Source organism: Ostrea edulis, chromosome 1 (genome assembly GCF_947568905.1).
Source record: "Ostrea edulis chromosome 1, xbOstEdul1.1, whole genome shotgun sequence".
Taxonomy (NCBI): domain Eukaryota; kingdom Metazoa; phylum Mollusca; class Bivalvia; order Ostreida; family Ostreidae; genus Ostrea; species Ostrea edulis.
This window is the reverse complement of record NC_079164.1, coordinates 70,680,245-70,693,968: the sequence shown is the minus strand read 5'-3', so window position 1 is coordinate 70,693,968 and position 13,724 is coordinate 70,680,245. Positions and strand designations below refer to the sequence as shown.

Sequence of the window (13,724 nt, the reverse complement as noted above, 5' to 3'; positions counted from 1 at the left end):
CTAACCGATAGCAGTAAATATGGAATAGACTAACCGATAGCAGTAAATACATAATAGACTAACCGATAGCAGTAAATATGGAATAGACTAACCGATAGCAGTAAATATGGAATAGACTAACCGATAGCAGTAAATATATAATAGACTAACCGATAGCAGTAAATACATAATAGACTAACCGATAGCAGTAAATATGGAATAGACTAACCGATAGCAGTAAATATATAATAGACTAACCGATAGCAGTAAATACATAATAGACTAACCGATAGCAGTAAATATGGAATAGACTAACCGATAGCAGTAAATACATAATAGACTAACCGATAGCAGTAAATATGGAATAGACTAACCGATAGCAGTAAATATGGAATAGACTAACCGATAGCAGTAAATATATAATAGACTAACCGATAGCAGTAAATACATAATAGACTAACCGATAGCAGTAAATATGGAATAGACTAACCGATAGTAGTAAATATATAATAGACTAACCGATAGCAGTAAATACATAATAGACTAACCGATAGCAGTAAATATACATGTATAATAGACTAACCGATAGCAGTAAATACATAATAGACTAACCGATTGTAGTAAATATATAATAGACTAACCGATAGTAGTAAATATATAATAGACTAACCGATAGCAGTAAATACATAATAGACTAACCGATAGCAGTAAATACATAATAGACTAACCGATAGCAGTAAATATACATGTATAATAGACTAACCGATAGCAGTAAATACATAATAAACTAACCAAGCGCAGTAAATACATAATAGACTAACCGATAGCAGTAAATACATAATAGACTAACCGATAGCAGTAAATACATAATAGACTAACCGATAGCAGTAAATATATAATAGACTAACCGATAGCAATAAATACATAATAGACAAACCGATTGCAATAAATACATAATAGACTAACCGATAGCAGTAAATATACATGTATAATAGACTAACCGATAGCAGAAAATACATAATAGACTAACTGATTGTAGTAAATATATAATAGACTAACCGATAGTAGTAAATATATAATAGACTAACCGATAGCAGTAAATACATAATAGACTAACCGATAGCAGTAAATATACATGTATAATAGACTAACCGATAGCAGTAAATACATAATAGACTAACCGATAGCAGTAAATATACATGTATAATAGACTAACCGATAGCAGTAAATACATAATAGACTAACCGATTGTAGTAAATATATAATAGACTAACCGATAGCAGTAAATACATAATAAACTAACCAAGCGCAGTAAATACATAATAGACTAACCGATAGCAGTAAATATATAATAGACTAACCGATAGCAGTAAATATATAATAGACTAACCGATAGCAATAAATACATAATAGACTAACCGATTGCAGTAAATACATAATAGACTAACCGATAGCAGTAAATCTATCATTGTTTGATTAGATATTGTTTAACGTCGCTCTTGATAATCTTTCACTCGTATGGAGACGTCACCACTGCTGGTGAAGGGCTGCAAGATTTAGGCCTATGCTCGGCGCTTATGGCATTTGAGCAGGGAGGGATCTTTATCATGCCACACCTGCTGTGACACGGGACCTTGGTTTTTGAGGTCTCATCCGAAGGACCGCCCCATTTAGTCACCTCTTACGACAAGCAAGGGGTACTGATTACCTATTCTAACCCGGATCCCCACGGGATCAGTAAATATATAATAGACTAACCGATAGAAGTAAATATATAATAGACTAACCGATAGAAGTAAATATGTAATCTCAATAGCAATCTAATTAAAATTCCGCTCGCATACTCGCTTAAGGCCTTTGAGCAGGAAGGGATCTTTATCATGCCACACCTGCTGTGACACGGGACCTTGGTTTTTGAAGTCTCATCCGAAGGACCGCCCCATTTAGTCACCTCTTATGACAAGCAAGGAGTACTGACAGGGCCGTAAGTAGGGTTCTAAATCAGGGGAGGCAGGGGATTGGGGGCCGCCGATTGACTTTACGACTGAAAATGACACTTTTTAAATCCCAATTTATCATGTTTGTGTTTCATTTGTACTATGTAAAGAATCGTAATATGGTGTCAAAGACAAAGGTGCTTGTCTTCATTTTAAACATATATCCTATAATATAACATTTATATAATTTTATTTTCTTTTTTGCCAAAAAATCAGACGAGGCAGTTGCCTCGTCTGCCTCATCGGCAGTTACGGCCCTGACTGATGACCTATTCTAATCCGGATCCCCACGGGATCAGTAAATATATAATAGACTAACCGATAGAAGTAAATATATAATAGACTAACCGATAGCAGTAAATATGTAATCTCAATAGCAATCTAATTAAAATTAGATGTTAGATCCGCTCGCGTACTCGCATACGTTATGTATGCGAGTACGTAAGCGAATCTAACATCTAATTTTAATTAGATTGTATCAATAGTGGTTTTGGGTGTATTCCAGACGTTTGAAAATATTTTGTCATGACTTCGCAAAGATAATGCGGACCTGTGTCTCTTCCTAAAACAATTTAATTTCGGCTAGATGAAATGATTGTCACCAAATGAGTGACATTCATCCTTGATGATGGGAAATCAACAAATCCGAACTGGTCGCTATATATGAGATGCTAGAATACGAAGCTAAGGCTCGTTCATCGCATACCTTTTATACACGTATCGGGTACATTATACAGTGTATTAAGAATGGTTAAAAATAATTAGTTGTGACTAGGTGATATAAATAATTTGTCACTTAGATACTGAATGAAACGTGTTACTCTCTATGATAAGGAACCAACAATCCCGCTGGTAGTTTCTTTATCCTTTCCACAGTCATAACCATAAAATGCGTAATGGCCTAAAACAGAGGGTGTGACCCTCAGCGCCGGGCCCAGGGGAGGATATCATAACATATCTGGAATAGTACGGAAGGGGAAAATGCATTCTTTCGTTTGTGAAAATTACAAAAGTTTACTTTTATTCTGTCCAATGTTATAGTTCCTTAAATACTAGACATGCAAAGGAGTTTCATGAAAACATTTTTCCGGATTTATACACTCTTCAAAATTGGACTGGTAGAGGTTCCACTAAATACACACACACACACACACACACACACACACACACACACACACACACACACACACACACAATTCGGGTGTCAAAAGAAAGAGAAAACTCAATAGCAGATGACCGAAGGAAATGAAATACGAAAGATGGGGGGGGGGGGGATACATCCTAAAATCAAAATACTTCTGTCGTAGTGACCCCTGCTTAGGCCTTTGGACACTAGAAGGACTGATTCCTATGTTTATTCTGTAGGACATTAAATATACTTTTCCTTGATGCAGAGTATTTGCTAATGATACAGTAGTTCGTATTTTAAAGGATTTTTTTTCTACCCACCCCCTTCAGCGGAACATTCTTTAAAATCTCCTGCAGTCGAAAGGATATGAATGTGATTCTAATTTCAGAAATCGATTTCTTCCCATTATTTTTTGTTTATTTTGTAAAGAACCATTTTCAAACTCCGATTGCTATTAATCAAATAAAGCTAACCCCAACATGCTTCTAATACTTCTTGAATGCTTGGTCATTTATATTCATTAGGACATAATATCGGTGATATTATGGTCCATTTACCAATCCTATGTTAATTTATTTGAAATCAGAATAAAGCACACACTGCATTGTCTAATCTGAATGGATTAGAAAGTGTCGCACTTAAATAAAGTCATTCATTGCTGATTTCATCGATATATTTTAGGTTGCATGATATATATGTATGTTTAAGAATAACGCGCTTCATGAAGTATGCCAGTAGGAAGCGCCGCAGTTTATACCCTCATGTGTTTGCAAATTTACATCTACTTTAAATTCTGTGGGAAATTCCCTGTTATTGAAATAGATGTACTATATTTATCAAGATTTATACTTGCATTGTTCACAACTCCAGCACATTCATAAGGAAATTTGAAAAATCCGTCGGACTTATTATTTGCTAAGACATCCACGGATCCTCAGAGTCCTCCACGTCTGCTTCGTATTCAGATATTTTATTGAAAATAGATATTAACGGCAAACTAACAAACTCAACTTTATGACAAACGGGATGATTTCAGCTTCTCCATCGTCATCTTCTCATATTTATGTAGCAATATTCCATTATCACCTGCATATGGTGTTTATATCTCTCAACTGATTTGATAACCAAGAGCTTGTTCTGCGTATGATCATTTTGTAAAATAAAGCAGCCTATTGACAAACAAGTTGATGTTACAGGGGTTTCAACAGCCTCGTTTAATGTCAGCATTTCGCATATTCTATAGTCGTAATGACGATTTATTTTGCCAACACAACCTGTCAATGGGTCAAATGCTGTCTGACGTATTTCATACCAATTGTTAGGCCGCTCTTGGCACAGATTCTGACTACAGATAAATCCGTTTACCTTATCAATATATAGGGCTCACGGCAGATGTATCCGGTCTACAGGAGATACTTAGTCTTCCTAGGTACCTGATCCCACCTCTGGTATATCCAGGGGTCCGGGTTTGCCCAACTCTCTATCATGTTCCTTGTAAGAATTCTGAGATTAATCACTGTTCGTTATCTTCACCTTTATATAAATATATTTGTGTGTGTGTAAGATAAACGCAACATGGTGTCCAGAACTTTTTTTTTAATTGTATCTCTTTCTTATTGATATTTAGATATTAAAAATATTAATCCTCAACAAAGCAAAACACTTATCAAAAATTGTCAGGTTTGTAACTGACTGTCTACAGAAAATTGTCAGGTTTGTAACTGACTGTCTACAGAAAATTGTCAGGTTTGTAACTGACTGTCTACAGACATTTCTCGGGGTTGTTAAATTCCATAGAAAGTTTCATTATTATATAACAATTTGTCCGTATTTAAACTTAATTAATTTGATAAAGGTTTCTTTTTTAGAGATTCCGTTGTCACTACTTAGAAGCATGATTATCATTGATGAATCGGTTTTAATATCTTGACAATTTACATAATTTGTGCATATCAGAGTTTGTAGACGGATATTAATATCAATAATTAACAAGGAAGCAGGTTCTCAAAAATCTTATTAGTTCTTCGGCTCTGTGTCAGGTTTATCGGTACTAATATGCAAATGGCACCAGAAATAATGACAGAAAATTAAATTGGAGAAGAAATAACGAGTGTGGAGTATCAGCTTGTGATTTAAATCTTTCGAGTTCCTGATTTCTGCACGTGTTCTCGCTCTCAGGTTGCATTGATTTTCTGCAAGATATGTTTACTGTTGTCAGCCTGCCCCGGGTTCCCTCCAGTGTGTAGACACTTAGCCTATCTGTTGTTTAAACAGATTACTGGATTTTTCATAACTCTGTCTCAGTTCATAAACACTTGGGAACAAATACTCCAGAAACTAAAACTGCTATGTAGATAGTTTTTCATGTTTTTTCTACCCATACGAGCACCACAAATATGCTGCAAAACGCCCTTCAAACTTAATGTCAAATAATATCTTTTTATTATTGATTACAGGACTGTTTTGACAAATCATCCGTTCATGTACGTCAACGACTGAATTAGAATCATATTGAAATAACTATTTGTTTCACGAGGATTATTCTCATCCTTTGCAGTTTCACTCCGTATCTCGTAATTAGGCCCTGTCTCTTTAAGGAGGTATGCTACACCAGAGAAATTTGATATGAATGAAAAGCGGAGGATATGTACAACACTGTTTTGAAATTGAAAACTTTCAAATTTACTTTATTTAGTCACAAAATGCAGTTTTAGTAGAAAGCAATGCGGAAAAAAAAAATAAAACCCCTTCTGGTCTCAAACACGCGATCTACAGTTCAGCAGTCGATTTGCTAACCCACTGAGCTAGTCAGCTATGTGATGACTTTTGAAATGAATAGACAAGTATGGCTGATATTTATATTTTCATCCATGTTTTAAATGAAAGTCAGCCATTATGACGATATAGAGTACCTCCGTAACCAGCATGTTAAAAAGGTACTCCTGTCTTGATTCTATAAATAGTAACCAAATTAAAAGGAAATCTAAACGTGAATAGAAAACAAAAGTAACTGAGATGCCTAATTATAAAACAAATTTATTTCACACTTTCACCTTGGGTTTTCAAGTTTAGAGGCCTAATTGATAAATATGTGAAGGGTTAGGACGACAGATCGGGAATAATACGACACAGAGGTGTCGTTAAGTGAGTGCTTACGTAAGAAATCGTGAAATTTGATGAAAATACAGAGACGAGATGGCAATGAATTCAATTCAGGATGACTGGATTAGAGTGTCAAAATACTGAAAACATCGATAATTTGAGATAGTTTCCTTTCCTCGATAGCAATGATAAACTTCTGTTTTCTAATCAATGCTATAAGTTTACAACATTCTACAAAAACGTCATTCATTTGTGTCCACGGGGAGATTTTATTTTAGAAATAAGCTAACTTCATACGAGAGGCATTGTAGCGCACTCCCTCTTGTTTAACTTGGACTATCGAATAAAGCAAAACAAGATAAAATCATTAGTTGGGGTGTTATAAGGAGTTACTGGGCAATCAATGTTCGTTTACAGTTTTCACATTCAGAAATGTTTTGGCAAGGTTGTGCGGAAACATGATTTACGGTATACCGAAAATCAACCTTTCAGCCGAAGGACAATATGACGAAAACGTCACGTATGTACGTTAAAATGAGGTGCTCGAATCTCTAGGCTGAAGTTTAAGACTACAAGTACCATTGCAATCTCTTATGACCTTCTAACATTGCTTCGAAAACTAGTAATTCAACAAAACGGGGGCACAAAGAAACTTAGAATATTATTTTTACCGTGGAGAACGAGAAGTCCTGCGACAGTAGGTCAAGAAAAGGCCTCTGATGATACCTATACGACACTCGATACAATCCAAAACATGGAATCATGAGTTGATATATACAATTTTGACTTAGTTTAGTTGTAAGAAGGCTAAAGCAAAAAATATGAAGGAAAAAAATAGGGGACTTTAAATGTAAATTTTTTCTCCAATTTTCAAAAGTTGAAATATATAACTCTTTACAATTTTCCCAACTGTTTTGGACTTAATTGAGAAATCGTGGGAATAAATTACATTCTGTACGATAAATTGTATTCATGTTACATATAAAGCCTCATGTCAACGGCGTACATTCGAGCTCATAGTATCGAGGTCTTTACAATGTAAAGTGAATTAGGGTATCAGAATTTTGAGTGATTATTTTGGTGCCATAAGATATTTTTCAACTTCTTAAAATCATAGTATCCAACTGTTTCAACCCAACTCAAAATATCGACATTTTTACCCTAAAGAATCAAAGTTATATCGAAGTTAAATATAATGTAAGTACCAAAGTTAAATTTTTTTTTGACCAAGTTGGATATGTTCATGCATGTCGGCAAAATAAGCACGTGCGCTACTGACATTTACATAGTAATAGAGACTGTATACGAAATGTTCGGGGGAAACTGGGTGAGACATGGTCCCACGAGAAAACAACACTTAAAATCGATTCATGGGGCAATAGGACAATAATAAAGTCCACTTGCAACTTGACCAGAACCCAGAAGATATCTAGAAATATTCAAAGAGAACTGTGTAGAGACATCTATTTTCTAGATTGAGCTCTTCTGATACGTGTACATACGTCACAGCAATTTTGATATATATTTTTATATATATATGTGTGTGTGTGTGTGTGTGTGTGTGTGTGTGTGTGTGTGTATTATAGGATTAAACATTCTTTTTGAAGAATTTATCGATGTGTAAACTCCGGACATTTTACTCACAAACTGAATAAAAGTGCGAAGCACTTTTATGTTAAGTTTGTTAGTAAAATGTCCGGAGTTTACACATCGATAAATTCTTCAAAAAGAATGTTTGATTCTTGTAATTCCAATTCATTCACTTTATTAACAATTGCAAAAATTTGAATAGTTTCCCCACACTATGTTATTTGTTTTCAGATGTGTATGAATAAATCGCGTTTTCGGATTTATTGATGTATAAACTCTTGTTCAGCTTTATTTTTGTCCAATCAAAACAATTGTAATAAATAACGTTGGAATTATATATATATATACATACATTGTACTTTTTTTTAAAGTGACAATTGTCCTATATTTCGTATTTCTTCCTTTGTTTATAGTGCTAAAACCGCGGGAAGTTTTATGCTGACTGTTTCTATCTCTAGAGATCAATCATTATCGATTTTTCCACGCAAACTGAACTTTATTCGAGGTCGATTCAAATAGGGATCTATTCAAATATCTCCCCAAAGACCTAAATATCGCAAGGTCGAAAGGCATGGAGGTTATTGTGAAATATTATGATTAAAACGTGATTAATTCCCATATTAAAAGACTTGAAAAGGGGGAAATAAAATTGGCATCTTTTTCACCATCATAGGAAAATTTGATTTGACGTTTTTAATTTTGTCAGTATAGAAGAAAACACATTTTTAACGTACGTTGCCATATGTCGTATATCTAATGGGGATTTAACGACCTCTCGGACAATCTAAACGGGAAAAAAGACAATTCACAGTTTAATGCCTAGCTCCAAAAGATGTTAACGTTGTATCAGACTAACAAAAAACTGCATTGTGAGGCTGATTATCAGTCTAGTTGATGGAGCTCTATAGATTTGTGTTAAGCTGTCGGCTAAAGGGAGTTTAGACAACATCTTCAACGCTAAAGAGGTCGACCGTACACGAAAGTTCATGATGGTTAAAATACGATATGTGGAAAGTCTTCTGAGACAAGTTATGATATTAATGCCTTTATTTTATACTAAATATGTAGCATTAAAAATACTTAACGACTAACAGTTACATGTATATATGTATCTGAGCAGCCCCAGTGATGAATTATGGAATATCGTATATCCAAGAGCTCTAACTAATTAAGGTAAAATAAATTACAAGTTCCATCATAAGACGCTTTTAATGTTTATACATTATGATAAAAAAAATTCTGACAAATTAAATGATTTAATTAAAGAAAGGTGATGATTTGAATTATTTTTTAATTTGATTTAAAGATATTTTAGGAAGACCATCAGCTCTACATTAAGGTAGATCAGGTCTAAATTAAGGTAGATCGGCTCATTATATCAGTCGTTTGAGATCAAGAAAATTTCGATTTGGGTATACCAATATTGGATATGGATCACGTACATGTGCAATAAATGACGTATTATCGCTTGATTTCAGCAGTTTATCCGTTTTGGCACGGAGATTCTGTGAAAAATGAGAACAGCAAAAACTGCCATTCTTCCGACCTTCTGTTAGCCACACATCTCAATACAAACAAATCATAAAAAATGTACAGGTTGTTCACGGAATCAAAGCAATGTTCAGCTGCCCTAGCAAGTGATAGCATTACTTTAGAAATGAATATTTCGGTAAGTCGTTGTTTCTATTTATTTGTGTGGCTGCAGCTGTGAATAATTTACATTTGTGATAAAAATCTGATATAATGGAATGTAATTAAAGATTTTTTCATTCGTAAATGAAATCATTTATTTTCAAAGCTTTATCTGTCTTGAATCTTAACAGTCCTCATTTCCTGTTCAAAATGAAAAAAATGATTTAAGGTATAAAACTGCATTTTAGACAATGAACTGTAAGTTAACCTTCTATCAACTAAAGATGTCCCTCCTCATTTAGAAACAATAAATATTTATATTTTCCGGGTGATAGATAGTTTTGAGCCCTTCGGTTTTACGCGAGAGCTTTTCCCCATCAGAAAACGCCAGCGGCGGAAGGAATATCTCCTGATGAGATGTCGATTCGGGGTTAATCAACACTCTATCCGCCCTGTCCCATGATTCTGTTTTTGGAACAAGCTACATATATAATCTCCTTTGGAAAATGAGCTAAACAAAAAATAAGGACAATCGATTAAGATAATTCCCTCACCCTTTGTTGAATAGGCTGTCCTTATGTGAACATTGATGTTATGGTAGTCATAAATATATTTCTTACTGAGCTCTAGAAATTTCGAGTATCTTCTGTAAGACAACCACATGGGCCGTCATAGCTTGCTCGTTTTGCATTTGTTGTGAACTAATTGCGTTACATCACGTTTATCATAATTAACTTCGTTTTCCTGGAGAGCAATATTTGGCGTGAGGCTTCATACGAATGAAACTGACTAGATTTTAAGGTTGTTACTGTACGCAATACGATGGAAAGACGCAAATACAAGTACTGCGCCCTTAAGCGCTGTTCCACCTTCCCAACGTGTGAGTACATTTCAATATACATGTGAAGTTTTGTGTCTGTTAAATTTTTAAGGTTATTCAGCTACTAAACTTAAAAGTAAATGATTTTGTTAAATTTGATATTCATATATAATATAATAACTAATTTGTAATTTCGTACTATCAGTGCGGAATTTATATGGGTTTGTATTTTTAAAAAAAAAAAAAATTATGTAATCATTTGGTTTGATTTTAGTGACATCAATATGTGGATACAAGTTTTCACTATTCCCAAAACATATGGCATATTTGACATGGATTTTAATTTATTTGTACTTTTGATGTGAAACATTTGACAGGAAAGACCAAATTGTCTAAATCTTATAAAGAGAAAGGCAGACATCAAAATAATTTTGAAAAATCCTTCTATTTCAATTGAAGTTTGTTATGCATCCCCCCATATGTTAATTTCATTAATTCTATCCACTTTGCCTTATCGGAAGAGGCGTACAAACACGGTGTACCATTTGCTGGAGAATCCGGAGGAATTGAGCCTCCATCTGTCCAACCCAATGAAGCATTTCCCTCTGCTAAATTCATTTTCGTAATCTTACTACGATGATATTTCATTCAAATGCTCTATTACAGAAAGAATGATGCTAAAGAAACTAGGCTAATGTCCATTCTTATCCCAATTTTATCAAATTTTACGAAGCCACTTAAGTGTTCGTCTTACATGTACATTCATTTGGAAAATAGGGATTCAAATAAGATTCAATATTTTCTCAAAGTAGTGAGCTATTTAATTGTTTGGCACGTGACAAACCCTACATTTCTGTAGCATGCTTTGCGCCATCGTATTACATAATTGCATTATGAAGCACGCTGTAGATGAAGGTTTGTGAGTAAATTAAAAAATACAAATACATGTATCATCCTGCAGTTTTGCGTTTAATGACAGCTATTCAATCAGCTTCTCCCAGAAATATTATAAAACGAAGAATTATTTTTTTTTCTTATGTAATTTTCATGTCTTAAAGCTGTTTATTACAGTGTACCTCATATTAAGATTGACTGGTCATTGTACAGTGTGGTATAGGAAAGGAGGTACAGATTGTAATTTGGGGGCTAGACCGGGAATTGAACCCGGGACCCCTGCATTACTAGTCAGCAGGTGCTCTAACAACTGAGCTATCAGGCTGATATTTGTGGTCCGTATAGCTGTAAATACTACACTCCTCCCTCCTTAAGTTGTCGTCGACCTCGAAGACACAAAATTCACTTGCCTTCGCCCATGGCAGGACAACCAGTGCAAATACAAGAAAGGGGAACGTTAGAGTCTGGACAAGGAATCGAACCCGGGATCCCTTCATTACTAGTCAGATGCTCTAACCACTGAGCTATCCAGACAAATATCCACGACCCACATTGCTCAAATCACTACATCATATCGTGACACACTGATTTTGACTACGGATAACTCTGTTTACCTGATCAAGATATAGGGCTCAAGGCGGGTGTGACCGGTCGACAGGGGATGCTTACTCCTCCTAGGCACATGATCCCACCTCTGATGTGTCCAGGGGTCCGTGTTTGCCTAACTATATATTTTGTATTGCTTATGGGATTTATGAGATTGATCACTGTTCGTTATCTTCACCTTTCATCTACATGCATTACCATTGTGACATCACATGTATATACAGGTAATTATTACAGATAACGACAAAATTGTGTACAGGTAGTCTCGAGTAAACCGGGCTGTAAAGAGGAAAAGACGAGTGGTTGTTGAAAAGGGTTGCACACTATGTCCTTGAAAACAAGGCTACCCTTTCCATATTTTAAATATCTGAACTGGAGTATATTCAAACTGGTGATCTTTTTTCTTTACTCGATTTCATGCTTGGTTTGGGATCAATTGTTGACTGTCCAGAGTTTTGCACTCTCCTGGGGATTTAATCATGTATTAGTGCCTCTTCGTGTCTGCTTACGGTCCTGTGTGAGAGTTATTGAACGCCGTGTTCAATTTTAGAGTACACTGTTTTGTTTAGATGTATGCAGCTGTTCATGTGAATAAGGCTTGGTTTGGATCACGTACACCAGTCATACGTTATGGATGAATTCTTGCAGTCCTTCGGTGCGATGACACGGATACATTGGCGCAATGGCGATGGAACCACCGTAGTATCACCACTGCCCAGCGTGCCTTCGTGTCATCCTATCCTCGTATTGTGATTTGAACGCGCGCAATAGATACAGAATACTAGTAAAACTTTAAGTAATAATGCATGATTTAAAAACGTATATGTATATCAATATATCCATTGCATCGCTCTCTCTCTCTCTCTCTCTCTCTCTCTCTCTCTCTCTCTCTCTTTCTTTCTCTCTCTTTCTCTCTCTCTCTCCAAAAGCAAAAAGCATTTCTTCGCTATCTCTGAAGAATATGTCAGTAACTTTTGTATGGAGTTTGTATAAAATAAATTTTAAATCTGAATGTATGGCTTTGCTTGAGACAAAGCGAAGTCTTGTCAAGTTCTTGTAGTCTAGAATAAAGCAGATATCTTTTTCAGATATAATTCAAACAGGATTTTTTAACGTGACGAGGAAAATCGTTAATGGGGGTGGGGATGTTATGTACCACCAATTACTCCGCAGAGTCCGTAAAACGCAACTTGGAACCCGTATACTGATTTTCAAATCTTCCATAAATTCCATAATTATGTATCTACGCTCAGCAAATAGCAATTGTAATACCGCTCCAGTAGTTGCACAATGAGAAAGAGGGCGTCCTGGACTTGCCAATTGTTATAAAGAAACTTATTTATACCAATCTGAGTTAATGTTTCCGAAGCCTTCAATATAGAAACTTCCGTCTCTCTATCTCTCTCTTTATCCCTCCATCTCTCTCAGTGAATAAATGTTCTCTCTAATCATACAGACGTATTGGAGAAGGCTTTAAAAAGTAATAAAACTATTTGTTGGGTTTGCAACCGTTCTGGTGAGGACTTCAGATCCGCCGATCGATTGCATCCCTTTTGGAAGTGACATATTGGTCAGTAACTTTCTACCCTGGGACTATTTGACCTCCGTAATCAATATGCAGATCCTGGATACTCTAAAAGGGAAAAGTTCCAACTGGTAGGTGTCTTTTGTTGATCTCGGTTGCCAAAATATCCACCGGAAGTTCATAAAGCGTGGGTTGTAAAGACAATTCAGTCTAATTCCGTATATGTTACAAGTCATTAATTTAAAAAAAAAAATGGGTGTTCTTGGGAGGCTACTCCCTGGAAGCGCCACAATTATCATCATAGTAGGGATTTTATTTAACACTTGAAAAACAACAAATACTAGCATTCAATATCAGTATAAACATAATATATCATAGGTATAAGACCAAATCGGGGTTATGGAGGCGAAAGTCCCTTTATTACGTATTCTGTAAATGATTTCAGATCAA

General features: G+C 35.3%; 1 protein-coding gene across 4 annotated transcripts in view; it reads left to right on the top strand.

The window, feature by feature from the left end:
• Positions 1-13,724, top strand: part of LOC125683255 (short transient receptor potential channel 7-like) — a 94,003-nt gene that overhangs the window by 47,570 nt on the left and 32,709 nt on the right. The window contains exon 1 of one of the 4 annotated variants that reach the window (XM_048924238.2): positions 10,139-10,309. The exons of the other annotated variants lie outside the window; for them this stretch is intronic. Coding sequence (XP_048780195.1) covers positions 10,252-10,309 — 58 coding nt within the window. The 5' untranslated portion in view covers positions 10,139-10,251. Of the gene's footprint in view, positions 1-10,138; positions 10,310-13,724 lie in introns of those variants that run through there. 4 annotated transcript variants of the gene reach the window in all.